At 44.0% G+C, this 13,964-nt stretch overlaps 1 protein-coding gene across 2 annotated transcripts in view; it reads right to left on the bottom strand.

The window, feature by feature from the left end:
- Positions 1-7,724, bottom strand: part of CHN2 (chimerin 2) — a 298,376-nt gene extending 290,652 nt beyond the window's left edge. For both annotated transcript variants that reach the window (XM_078059407.1, XM_036074482.2), the window contains exon 1: positions 7,126-7,724. Coding sequence is in view for 1 of the 2 variants with exons in the window: in XM_036074482.2 (XP_035930375.2) it covers positions 7,126-7,174 (49 nt within the window). In the remaining variant the exon portion in view is untranslated. The remainder of the gene's footprint in view (positions 1-7,125) is intronic.
- Between the last annotated feature and the right edge of the window lie 6,240 nt (positions 7,725-13,964).

The following is a 13,964-nucleotide window of genomic DNA, read 5'->3' as shown; positions in this document are numbered from 1 at the left end:
TACTAAGCATTTTCCCAAACGGTATACTTCAGGAATGACAACCCTGTGGGATAAATTCATCAGATATCACTATTTCTGGTTTAAAGACAAGAGAGGGGCGCCTGGGTGGTTCAGTCAGTTAAGCATCTGCCTTTGGCTCAGGTCATGATCTCACGGTCCTGGGATCAAGTCCCACATTGGGCTGCCTGCTCAGCGGAGAGGTTGCTTCTCCCTCTCCCTCTGCCGTTCCCCCTGCTTGTGCTCTCTCTCACTCTCTCTGTCAAATAAATAAATAAAATCTTTAAAAAAGAAGACAAGAGAATGGAGGCTCAAAGATATTCAGGGCAGGAGAGAGGGAAGGGGGAGGAATCGGCATCTACTGAGCAGATAGGAGAGCCAGGCCTATGGGAAACAATGCTTCCATCACCCTGTTAATGCTCACGTCAATTCTGGGAAACAGGCTGTCATATCTGCAGTTTGCAGTGAGGTTTTAAAGCTCAGAAAGGCTAATTTCACCAAAGGTCACATCGTTAGCTAGTTATAGGACTTAAGTAAATATCTGGTTTAAGTGTCTACATTAATGGTTTAGGAACTTTCATTAAGGGTTCAAGAATCCTGATTCATGGTTTAAGGGTCATAGTTAGGGCTTAAAGCCTCTTTAAGAGCCTTAGTTAAGGGTTTAGCTGCCCTGGTCAGTGCCTTGGTTAAAGGTTTCAGTCTCCAGATCTTCTGACTCTGAGGTTAGGGCTGTTCCTGCAACATCTAATGAAGACACATTTCAGAACGTGAGATTTCTTGCCAGCTCAAGGAAGCAGACTGTTTGTCCAGATCTAGTGGATTCTGCTAGGCAAGTGGCATGGAGCCTTTCTTGTTGAAAAAGTGTTCTCCCTAGCAGGCCCGCCAAGGCAAGGGGTGATTGGCAGCTGCACAATGTGTAGACGATGTCTCAACTCCAGGAATCTTATCAGTGTAACCTCTGACCTGAGGTGATTACATTTTAAATAAGTCTATTCACTGAACACCTTTATTAGAGAATGTCTATGGGAACTCAGGCATTGGATGATTTGAAATAACTCTTGATATGGCTGAGGTCGGGTGACTTAGGCCAAGCTATTGAAGCAAGGCAAGGTTGTAATTAGACATGGTGTAAAGACTATTCAAAGATTGGCCCCCACAAAGGTCTTCGATTAATAATAAATGAGGGGAAAAGCAGGCTATTTGCACAAGCAGGTGGTGGATGACTCTCCCTGGGTACAGAGCTGCAAAGTTTTATTGCCACTTGGCAATGCACACGCGCCAGGTCTTCAGCCTCAGATCCCAGTGAACAGACACATGGGCCCCGTTGCAGAGCAGACTGCCTGTGGGACCAGCACATTCCTAACTGGATTTCCCTCTAGCCATGGAGACTTTAAATAAACCTCTGCTTTTGTTAGTCACTTTGAGACACATGAGTGTGTTCTGTCACACCAGCCAGGCTGTACCAGAGCTACAGGCATCCGTCTTGATCCCCTGACCAGAATCCATGTGAGCAACAGAATACCACCTTCCATTCCCACTGAGCGAATGGAAAGAGAAGCAGGAAGGTACTTAGAGGATTTGGAAACTAATAGTCAAGTAAGACCAAATGCAGGGTTGATGAAAAAAAAATCTAAATAGGAATCTGACCAACATAATAACAGGTGAGAAAAGTAAAAAGAAGAGAGGAAGGAAGGAAGGAAGGTGGGAAGGAAGGAAGGAAGGAAAGAAAGAGGGGAGGAAGGAAGGAAGGGAGGGAGGAAGGGAGGGAGAGAGGAAGAAAGCCATTCATTTTGAAAATTAAATGACACACATCAGGAGTCATGAAATGTGAATACATTCATAAAAGATAAATGATTGGTGGGTGATAGATGGATGCTATTAATCATAGGTCTATCACTAGGTCCCTTTCTCTTTCTCTGCTTCTAACCATCTTGGCAAGAATCTTGATCTTCGGGCAGAAAACTCTTTTCCAAAACATACCAATGTGACACTGCTCATGTATAGGTTTTCCAAACCCAGTGTCTGGTTATTTTCACCATTGTGCAAAAACAGGAGACCCCGCAGAGCCGCAGACGGCCCTCAGCAGGAGTGACACCCGGGCCAAGCCCCAGGTTGCAGCTCAGAGAACATGCTGTCCAGTTAAATGCCACATGGACTGACCTCAGAAAATACCTGGTGTTTGTGTCCCCCAAAAGTTGAACAAATGGCAGGATCTTTGAAAACACTTCACAGGGTTTGTGGGAATGATGGGGGGGATCTGGCATTTTAGCTAAAGTACGCATATCAGTGGGCCCTTGTCAAACACAGCAAACACGCAGTCATGCTTAAGAAATGTCTTTCCTCTCAGATTCTCTATCACTGGGTTCATCTGGGTTCCCACAAAGGACCAGCGAAAAATCTAATAAGTTAAAATGAGGTGTGGGAAGGTCACCAGAAAAATAGCAAAGAACAATACTCCGCATCTGAATGAATGATTTCTTTCAGGGCGTTAGTTTTAGCTTTGTGATTTTTTTATTTGCAATGTTTTTGAAATTGCAATTTTTTTTTTTGGTGATTTAAAATAAACAAAAGTAATCAAATCATCCTGACTCTCTAGGTAATTATGAAATTAAATTACCTGCAGTTATCACTAAAACAAAGGTAAAGACATTTCTTTTACACAAAATCGAGTATTTCTGAATAATTCAGGGGTCCAAAAGAAGACTTCTCAGTGTGAATGTCTGTTTCAACAAAGATACCCTGTTTTGTAGTATTAGATCCATGGAGTTTCTAATTACACATATATGTCTTGGCAGCATTATTATAGTTCAGTTTTACCTTCTGCATCTAGGGATATGAAAGATTTGTATATGTCACTGGTTCTCACCCTCCAATAATAAGTAATGAAAATCCCTATTTATCATTTGTAGGATCAAGCCAGTGTGACAGCAGAAAATAGCATTATTTATTTGGCCCACATTACTATTGTATACAATCTGGAGAAATTATACAATCCATTTAGGAATGTTCTTTTCCCAGTTAAAGTTTCAATGACTCTACACACAAATACTGATTTTTACCTTTTTCCATTTGCATTTTAATTTAAAAAGTCTATGTTGATTTCATTTCTATAATACAGCGTGTTTATGTTCTCAAAATCTTAACTTCTTATCCTGGGGGTCCCTTTAATATTTAATTTTTACCTTGTTCAGTTACCTTGTTCAGTTCATAGCTTTTTTATTTATTACTTTACTTGAGTTGATTTCTTTTCTTTCTTTCTTTCTTTCTTTTTTTTAACACTGTGAAATTACCCATTTGGCAATCACATCACTAAAATGCAAAAAGTTCTTCTCTCAATTATAAAAGCCAACATAACCCATGATTATTAAGAAAACTATTCTGTACATCAATTGTTTATTTCAGAATACAATCAAGTACCATAGGCTAGAGTAAAAGCTTAAGGACAGTGATCTTTTTTTTTCCACTTAAAATAATAAAGGTAATCAAACCTTCCTGCCAATCTAGGTGATTGTGAAATTTAATTACTAGCAGTTATCATTAAAACAAAGGCAAAGCAATTTCTTCTACACATAATTGAATATTCCAGAAGAAAATTTCTGAACAGTTCTTGGAAAATGTATTTAAAAATTAATTTTAACCTGATTATTTCATTTGTTATGTCTCAGCTGGTAATGCAGAATAAATGACACACCCGGGTGTTGCGGTTCAACAACAGCAAGTGAGAACATATTCTCAGGAAAATCAGATAACTTTGAGCTTAATAGTGAGTGAATTATTAGATCTTTACTCTCTGTGCAAACACAACCAAACCTAAACCTTCCACATCTATTCCTCCAAGAGAGGTTTAACCCATATTATTCGAGTTCACACCTCCATATGTTATTCACTACAGAATCAACAGTTCCTTTTTTACTGCTCAATTGCCCAAGTATGTCCTAAGGCTTCCAGAGCGTTGTTCCATCAAACCCACTGCTACCTGAACAGAAAGAAAACCTCCCACCCACGTCAGCAGCAACAGTGAGTGATCTAGCATCTCTCTGCACGCTGCTGCTAATAGATCTATAAGCATAACCGTCCAGAGAAAAGACACCACCTACAAAATGGATCAAGAGCCCTAAGAAAGGAAGTTGAACATTAGGCCATGGACTTCCCCATCTCCAGGCCTTTGCCTAAGCTCTTCCCTCTTCCTGAAATGCCTTTCCCCCTCTCTGCTCTCTGGGGAAAAAATCCCACTCATCCTTTAAGCCCCAACTCATAGGTCACTAGTTCTGACCCTCCCTGCCTACTGAGGGCATCACTCCCCTCGTTGTACTCTCTTCCACATAATTCATTTTATCCAACTGGAATATAGATTACTATCTGTCGTCCATCTCTGCTACTGGATGGTGAGGGAAAGGATCCTAATACATCTTTCTATTCCAAACTCTTGGGACAATGCCCGAAACCTAAAATACACTTAATGACTGCTTCTTTAATAAGGACCTCAAACCTCAAGGTCAAATTTAACATGCAATGGAACAGTCAAATTTTATGTGTGTTGGACTTATTTCTGCACCTAAAGGCTGAGCCATGAAGTGCCTTCTATTTCATTCCTCAAAGGAGCAAAATTTGTTCACAGCAAACACCGACTAAGTGCCACACCCTGGGCTAACTGCTCTACACACATTATCTCATTTAATCCACATAGCATTCCTATAAGTAAGTCCCGTTATTAACATTAACCTTATCTACAGATGAGGAAATTGAGGCTTGGAGAAGTTGAGTAACTCACTCCAAATTACCCAACTGGTCAATGCGGCAGCCAGAACTCAAGAACAATAATCCCAGAACTTCAGAACTAGAAGGAATCCTAAAATTATCTTCCTCACTCAGCCTCCTTGAAACTGAGGCTTATAATACTTACTTCCTGGCACATAGTAGGCCCTATGTGAAAACAATGATGAATAGATTGATGGAGTGCCCTATTTTCTCAGACTCTGGCCCTTGCCTGGGAGAACGCAGCTGCCACCACAAACAGGCTCTATTCTTTAGTGCCCAACACCTCTCACAGGTGTGAATTGCTTGTGTCATCTGAATTATTCATGATCCATGCGATGGGTAAGTGTGCTTAAAAAGAGAACTACAGCTTCTTGTGTTTTTCAAGACAAAGTGTCTGATTAATTGGTGTATTGAGCAATATAAGTTTATGGGCCAGTCTGATCTACATCAAATAGTATATCGATGCCCACTTTCTGAATTTCGGTGTTCACGTAATTTCCGAGTTCCCATTGAGATTTAAAATAGTGGTAACTAAAGCAGGAAGGAGACCCATCATAAGCATCTCCATCCTATCTGCAAAGCAATTACCATCATCTAAAGCTCATACTGTGTGACTTCAAACCCACGTATTTTTCTGAAGCCTGAATTCAATTTTTCGATCAGGTTTCCTAAGCTACACCAAGATCTGAAAGTTCAGATGCCACAGCATCTGTAATTTATGCCATCAGTAAATCATGTGAGAATACTGCCTTCTTGTCTTTTCTCCATTCTTCTTTCCCGTTGCCACCTCTCCCCCACCAGTCCCTTTTCTAGTGGGCAGTTTTCTGAGAGGGCTAACCATATGCTAATCGTAAGCCAACATCACTGTATTTTAAATTCAATGTTAGTCGACCAAAATGAATTGAAAAGCAGCAGCAGTGGTTTGGGTGTACTAAAAATACGCTGTAGCATTTGCTGAGTTCTCAGAATTAAAACCACAGGCAGTCAACTTGTTGCTGCTCTTAATAAGATATGACTGTTCTGCCCCATTGGCTGCTACTACCAGCAACTTGAACTATATCATATGCTTAACAACATTGTGCTTTTGATTAGTTGGCAGTGATCAAGAAAGGAGGTGCCATTTCCCAGGAACTGAACCTGCCAAAAAAGATAACAGATGGCTTTCAAGGGATCACCTTGTGCCACATCACAATCGCACCTTAGTCAAACTCGCCTTGTATTTATGATTAAATTAGTTACACATCTATAGATATGGCAAATTTATGACAGGCTTGCTGTCCAATGGTCCCAACCAGGTGATTGTTCTCTGAGTTTAATGTCCGGGTAATTGTAATAATAATAAAAAAACCCACAATAGGAATTAATACAATATTAACATATTGAGTATTTTCCTTAGGATTTCAAGACCCTCTTGACCCCTGCAGACTGTATACTACACTAAATGTCTTATCAGCTATGCCTTTAGGGTTTGTCATTAAAGTTTTCAGTGACCAGAGAGGTAGAAGAATTCTACCTAATGCATCATTCTGATTAGAAACCTGTCATGCTCAGAAACCAGAGGGTCTGTTTCTATTGATTCCTATTCCTTCAGATTCATTAGCAGTTTTTTCTCTTCAATGAGACCTGCTGATCAACCTTAAAAAAAGCTGAAAGAAGTCCTCCCTTTGCTCACTTGAAAACAAAATGTATGCCTGGAAAGTGAAATTAGAGAGTATCATAAGAAAATGTCCAAGAGGCCACATAGGAAAATCACACACACACACACACACACACACACACACACACACACACGTAAACCGGCAAATTGTCAGAGGTTGGGCTCGACCTTCCTTCCTTTAACTCGCTTCAATCAGGACCAGAAACACAGAATCCCTTCATTACTTCTATCTCAAACCATGCCCCAAGCTTGTGTCTCCACGGAGCTAATTTCTGAAACAAACAAAGAAAATCAGGTCTGTGAGGAGCGAGGGTTTTCGCCCCTCTTCCTTGGATTTGGGCATCCAGCCCGGCGGGCGCCCAGCGTCTCCCCAACCTTCCGCGCCCCGCTAGCCCAGGTTCCAGCGGCGCCAGAAAGTGCGAGCCTGCCCTGCTCCTTTCGCTTCTCGCCTGCTGCTCCCCAAGTCTCCAGAACACTCGCGTTCGCACACTAAGGGCGCCACCGCTCTCCCACCTCTGTGCTGTCAGATGTCAGGCGCGGAGGTGCTGTGGGCGCCCCGGGTGCTGGCAAACCAAACAAGTGTCACACCGGGCGCCTGCCCTCACTCCGAGACAGGGGGCAGGACGGCCACAGGTAGGCTCTACCCATCCCGGGGTGCGGGGCGAGGGCAGGGGGCGAGAGACCCAGCCTGCGTCCGACGGGCTGAAACTCACCGGAGGACACCGAGGAGCCGGACAGGCTGGAGTTGCTGGACGCTGCCATCTCCGCGGCCCGCGCGTCGCTGCTGGCTCAGCCCCGGTGCGGACGCCGCCGCCGCTGCCCTCGCGCGACCGCTCGCAGCCTTCGCGGCCCCCAGCCCATGGCAAAGTCCTGGGGACGCGCAGAAAGCACCAGCCTCCGGACTCCGCCGGCACTTCCTGCTCCACCAGATGACGCGCTGCTGCCGCCGCTATTTATTTGTGGTTTCCGTCCCTCTCGGCGCCTTTGCACGCTCTTCTCCGGGTGTCGGGGGTTAGGTGCGAGCAGAGGGAGGCCGAGGGGCGGCCGGAGCGGACTAATCGTGCCTTCAGTCGAGCCCCAGCTGTGGGCCGAGCTCCCCCGCGCGCGGCTGGGACCACCGCGCCCGGGCGGCCCGGAGGCGCCCCGCCAGCTCCTGCACCCTCCCCTGGGCTCCCGCCTCCCCGGCGGCACTTCGAGCAGCCCGGGCAAAGGCGGCAGGAGCCAGACAGACAGAGCGACCTCCCCCTTCTCCCTCCGCCCCAACTCCGCTCGCGCGCACACAAAGGAAGGAGAGGAGACGCGGGAGCTCGGGGGCTGGTTCAGCTGCCGTGGGCTTGACAGCTCCTGCGACTGGGGCTGGAGGAGGAGGCTGGGGACTGCCGGGTGGGGGGACGCTGGACCGGGGCGCGAGACCCCGAGGTGCTGGGGAGGCCGCCGGGGGGCGCGGGGCGAGCGCGGCTGCGGTGCGCAGCGCTGCTCCACGGTTTGGAGGCAACCGGGAGTGGGGAGTGGGGAGAAGGTGGTGGGGCTAGCTGTCCGTGGCCAGGCTAAGGGGCGGCGAAGACAGCCGGGGTGGGGGATCCAGAGGGCGAAGGCGAGGTCACTATGGACAGGGTGCGAGCTAAAAGGGGGTCTGGGATGCCAGAGAGGCTCTGGAGAGCTTCTTCCACTCCCCTCCAAATTGTCCTTTGTTACTCTGGAGCTGATGGTCCCTACCCTGCAAGAAGGTGTGTTTCCCAAAACACCCTCAAAACACCTAGCAAGACCCGTCCAGAGGCACTTAAGTACCCCCAGCCAAGGACAGTGACTAACGGGTCCACTGGGCTTTTGAGGTTGCCCTTCAAAGAAATAGAGATGTTCCTAACATGTCATCAGGCCCACACAAAGCCGGGTGTCAAGAGAAAGAGGTTCTCTGACTTGTCTGGTAAAGGAACCTCACAAAAGACTTGGCAGCAGGTCCAACTGTGCCCTTTCAGGATAAGGAATTGCTTAGGTATGTGAGAGAAAGAGACTTGAGCACAAGGTGTGTAGCTTCCCCCTGTATTTAAGCCTAAATTAATTTCACTGGGAGGAAATATCATACAGATTTTTTTTTTTAATCTGTTTCACACTCCCAGCAGGGTAATCGGTTCTTTCAATCCTGAAGCAACAGAAAACTGTGAAATTTGAACAGAAATTGTTAGATCAAAGGAAAACGCAAACATTAAAGGAATGAAAGTACTCTCATTATGTAGCAAAGTGGAAAGTGTTCACATTGGGGTAGTTCAATTTTTAAAAACATGGTTAAAAGGACAGAGTCAATTTAAAAATTGTCAGGAGTGACACAGGCACAGCAGACAGTCCTAGGGGGTTCACATCAACCACGCACCCAATGAACAGTGAAGGATAAGTGCTGAATAATCATAATATGCACTCATGTCACATTTTCTAGTTGATTTAAACTTTTTAAAATTCCCTTCAGGATGCCATCCCAACACATCTTCCCAATAAGGCTCATTTTTTTTTTTTTTAAAAAAGCAGTTTTCTGAATAGCTGAGGGCTCATGAGCCCACCTCAACCACATTGAGTCTTCCTGACTCTCATCTACATGGAACTTGGAACACCCCTGCCTGGTATAAAGAGACCCGAGCACACACACCCCCAACCCCGCAACACACACAGTCCTTTTTCTCTCCTTTTGTGCCATGCAGGCGTGAAGCAGCCCAACCTGGAGTCCATCAGGGATATATGGCCCATCACAACACTAATCCCTCCATCAGAACTAACTTCCTGTTTTCCCAAAGTTCTTCTGATCAAAGGCACATCTACTTGATTAACTAGTAACCTATGTATCCCTCCAGACCTTTAGATGGTGGACTGACCTGGCTATGTCACCTAGTAGGGTTGACACCCTCTGGGCTTCGAAGAAGAAAGACAACACAGGAATTCATACTCTGGTTCCACCACTTATGAGTTACATGACCTTGAGCAAATTACCTACACTCAGTGAGTCTCAGTTTCTCCACCTGCCACCCAAATCTTGATACTATAGGGTGTTATGAAGACTAAATGAAATCATGTGTATAAAGCCACAGTGTACCTGGCATACAGTTGTGCTCCGTGATTATAAATTGTGCACCTGAAAGGCCAAATCTATGATTTGAACAACTTCTGCTTTCTCCATTGCATCTGGAGATAACTAATCAGCAGTGACTTGTTGCATCAGGGAAAATATCTAATCTTTGGCCCAAGGTTTATATCTTTCTTGCCCCAAATTGGGCAATACACAACAGGTTCCATTTTTCATCTCTGAAGTCTTGCAAAAGGATATCAAATTCTATTTCTGTAGTCAGATGATAATATTTACCTTCACAGAACTTTGCAGTCCTTAGTTAGGGAAAGTAAAGCATGGCCTTGTGAAGTTGATTACTTTTATTATCTCGGATTGACTGGACATAATATAAAGGGAGGGGACAAAGGGGAATTTGCTGTGAGGGTACTACCCCACAGCCATTCTGTGCTGTACAAAAGTGGAATGAAACAGAGACTAACTTTTTCCCACGGGGTTCAGAGACCAGAAGAAGGATACAAGGCCACCAAACATGCTTACTGAATAAAAACAGGATGACTGGGGAAGCTTAGCCTGTTGGTACGAGATGAACCATAATTCCAGGGCCTATTATTTTGAAGAACAAATGGAAAGCTCCAGGTTCAGAACTAAAATCTGAAAGTTGATCAATAATTTAGATTGTTAAAGCCACAACAAATGGAGAAAACTCAGCAGGCATGATTGCTCCCTATCATTTTTCTTAGCTTCAGAGCCCTAAAGGCTGGCTGTTCCTTGCAAAAATGTTTATAATATCAGTAAATTAGCAGGAGGTGGCTGAAATAAGATGCTAACCCCTCCTCAGTAGGCTCATGCACCTGTTTGTGGACCTTCCAAAGCATTTCTCCAAATGAAACAATAAGGATATTAATTCATATATGTCATTCACTCACTCACTCATTCATTCATTCATAGGCATTAATTCCAGCTAATGCCTATTTGTCAGTGGAAAAGGGAATATTGGTGCTGCAAAAATCTTAGGCCTGTTTGAAAAGTAAGATTTTTTTTAAAGATATGTCTACCTTCTTTCTTCAAATATTAAAAGACTTATGGGACAAAAGGAGTTTTGTTAATAATTTGGTCTATTAAGGATTATTAACAATTACCATTTTGTTAGCATGAAAGCTATTTTAGCATCTAAAGCCTTCCCACCTTCCTTCTCCAAATATATTTCCTGTTCTCCCCTTCACACATGCGACCCCTTCTCACTGTGCCCAGTACCACTGAGGGCTGGCAGCACAGGCCTTTTCCCGTGCCCTCCCTGCTGAGCATCTTGTACTGTGAAGGGGTAAGTAGAACGCACCTTCTTGGAAAATCTTCCCTGATCCCCAAGCCAGAAACCAGCTTTCCGTCTACTGAATTCCTCTAGTCTTTCCCCTGTACCTCTCTACTGGCAGATGCTCTGGTTTTGTTTTGATGGTAATTTTGGAACCTGTATTTCATTTCCCTACTCTATTAAAAGCTTCCTGGGGGCAGGATTTCTGTCTGGCCAGCTTTTGTATTCTCTACCAGGCTTTACACACAATAGGTGCTCAGGAGATATTTGTAGAATAAGTGAGTAAACTAAGGAACTAATAAATCCATAAATGGTTCTCATGTTCGCCAGTGACTTTTCCCATCTGACCACCAGGCAACAAGATGATGAATAACATATCTGGAGCACAAAAAGAAGTTGATGGGCATGTAATGACACTATTTTGCTATGAATAAGAAAAACTGAAATGGTGAAAATATAAGAATACAATTTTGATGGAGCAAGTGTTTGTAATCCCCACCCCCAATCACCGGCTGTTACAACTGATACAATTTATTGTTTACAGAGTAGCTCTTATGTTGCTGTAATTTGTTTATTTTTGCTCTACTGTTCCTTTGAAGTCTAAAAGCAGCCAAGAAAACACCACAGGGTGAAGTGGCTGTTGTGGTTGGAGCTGGGCTCCCATGTTTCAGGCCCTCTGGGGTGTTTCTTTGTGAAGGTCATTCCTTTCCTCTGTGCTAAGCACAGAATGAAATATTCCTTACTTTCAAGATTAATCCAGTGGCCAGCATTCAAGGAAGAATAGTGGGGCTATTTGTCAACTAGCTTTAAATATTTTATGGCAAATACTCTACTGTACCCTGGAAATTGGTCTTTTTGCCATCAATTTCTCAACATCGATATACTCTGTTGTAGGGAGAAGCATTTCCCTTTGTAGTTTAAGCTGTGCTTCTAATACAAAGACTCCTGGTCCTGTTAAAGAGAAAACATGGGCTCTTCGGGGGTAACATCAGGCATAACTAGAGGCAGAAGCTGAGAAACCCTCCACTTCCTCGGAAGAGGTGTGTAGGCAGCCCAGGGTGCGCTTGGCCAGCAGACAGCTCCGACGCTGCAGGTAGCAGCCCAGCCTCTGAACAAAAGGAGTCCACACCTGGGGTGCAGACAAAGGGAGACTGCCTCTGCTACCCAATTCCCAATTCACATCGCTTGCTGCTTGGGGACCCCTAGTGGCGACACACGTGCCACAAGCACAGGTGTTCCTGAATCTCCTCACTGAAGTGCAGAGGGGTCCTGAGGTATCGCCCTGAGTTTCCTATTTAACCACTTAACTTGGGGGGGGATCAGACACGCACGCATGTGCGCGCGCGGGTGCGCGCACACACACACGTATCATGCCATCAGCTACAACCTCTTGGACTTGAAAGATGCAGAGAGAGGGGGAGAGAGACAGAGACAGAGAAAGAAGTGAGAGGTTTTTTTCTTTCTGAAGGGAAAAAAAAAATCAGTTTAGAACCTCATGATAGAGTGCAGAAACTCATGAGGTATGTTTTTTTCTGCATACTGCATCTTCTGGCTTTGTTCTCCGACATTTTAGATTACAAAAATCCTTTCTGCCTTCAATATCTAAGATAAAATAAGTGAAGAGTGCTCTAAGTCTTCTTTGGGCAAAAGTGTGCAGTGAGTTTGTTTCTCGTGTCATCTGGGGGGTACCCATGGCTTTCTGCTCTTGTACTATCAACATGTGCTTTCATAAAGGTATTCGATGCATTTATTCTCTGCTGTTCATGCATTTATGCATTCACTAATTCATTCAGTCATGTTTATTGAACATTCACTATGTGTCTGAGTGTAGTGGGCCCTAGGAAGAAAGAAACAGGAAAACTACATCCTTGCCCTGGGGTATTTGACAACATGATCCCCTCCACCTCTTTCTGGACATTTACATCTCTGCTGGAACAAGGTTTCAAGCTATAGAAATGATCTCTAATTAGGAAGTACATGTATTATCCATTTTGGTATCGACTTTCTTTTCAGCAGATTTTTAAAAATAAAACCTCTAAAACCACGCCTCAAAGTCTGTTTCTAGATAACTGGCATTTTTTTTTCATCCACGGTTTTAGCTTGTCAGCTCAGAGAACCAAGCAGATACTCAGAATGTGCTGAGCCTTCACCCCCCAGAAAAAGTTCTGAATCAATATTTTCATTTCTTTCCCTGTGGCAGTTATAGATTTCATAACAAAACAGAAAAATCTTTTTAATTTGTTTTAAGGAGGGAGAGTAAGTGGGCACTGGAGGAAAGCTAAGAGACACCATATCTGGGTCAATCTTCTGGTACAGGGAAACATATTTTAGCCTTTTGCAACTATTCTGGATTGGTTTGTAAAATGAGGCATGAAGAAGTGATTTTGGAAAAGTTTAATGTATATCTGTGGAGTCAGACAGGCCCCTTTCCATCCTAGTTCCTCATTTATTATATCTGTGACCTTGAACAAGTTATTTAATCTTAGTTTTCTGATCTTTAAAATGGGGTAATAATACCTAGTTCACAGAATTCGTGAGGACCAAATGACATAATAGATGTAGTACCGTGTCTGCTACATAAAAGCCCAGTTAGGAGTTCTGGGTGTTTGTGCCTCAGAGCCAAGCATGGTGTATCTACACCTACTTCCCCAGAGCAGGCTGGGAGAATAATGTCTGATGCAAAAGTAATTTTCATCTCCACCTACCCCTCCTGTGTTACATCACTTGTATGAGAGAACAGCAAGACATATGAGAGAGGCCTGGGCTTTGGAGATAAATCCAGTTCAAATCCTGATTCTGCTGCATACCACCTGGTGACCTTGGACAAGGAACTTTGTTTTTCCTCTTTCTTAGTGTATTTATCTGTTAAAATGGTGATAATAATGCCTCATCTTTATGTAAAAGACAATGTAGGAGTATACTAAATAATATTAATGTACAACAAGTACTTTTTACCTATAACAGTTCCTGGGGAATGAGTGGATGTTGCTAGGGGATTGTGTTTCAGAATCTCCAGGGAGTAGTGTGTGGAATATAAAAAAAGAAAGCACACTCAGGTTCTGTCTCTCTCTCTCTCTCTCTCTCTCTCTCTCTCTCTCACACACACACACACACACACACACACACACAGACACCCCACACAAAATGGTAATGCCTCACATGGGGACATTTCCCTACCAGTCTCCTTGAGT

This window comes from Halichoerus grypus, chromosome 12, assembly GCF_964656455.1.
Source record: "Halichoerus grypus chromosome 12, mHalGry1.hap1.1, whole genome shotgun sequence".
Taxonomy (NCBI): domain Eukaryota; kingdom Metazoa; phylum Chordata; class Mammalia; order Carnivora; family Phocidae; genus Halichoerus; species Halichoerus grypus.
The sequence above is the reverse complement of the archived record's forward strand: the minus strand, read 5'-3'. Positions and strand labels throughout refer to the sequence as shown.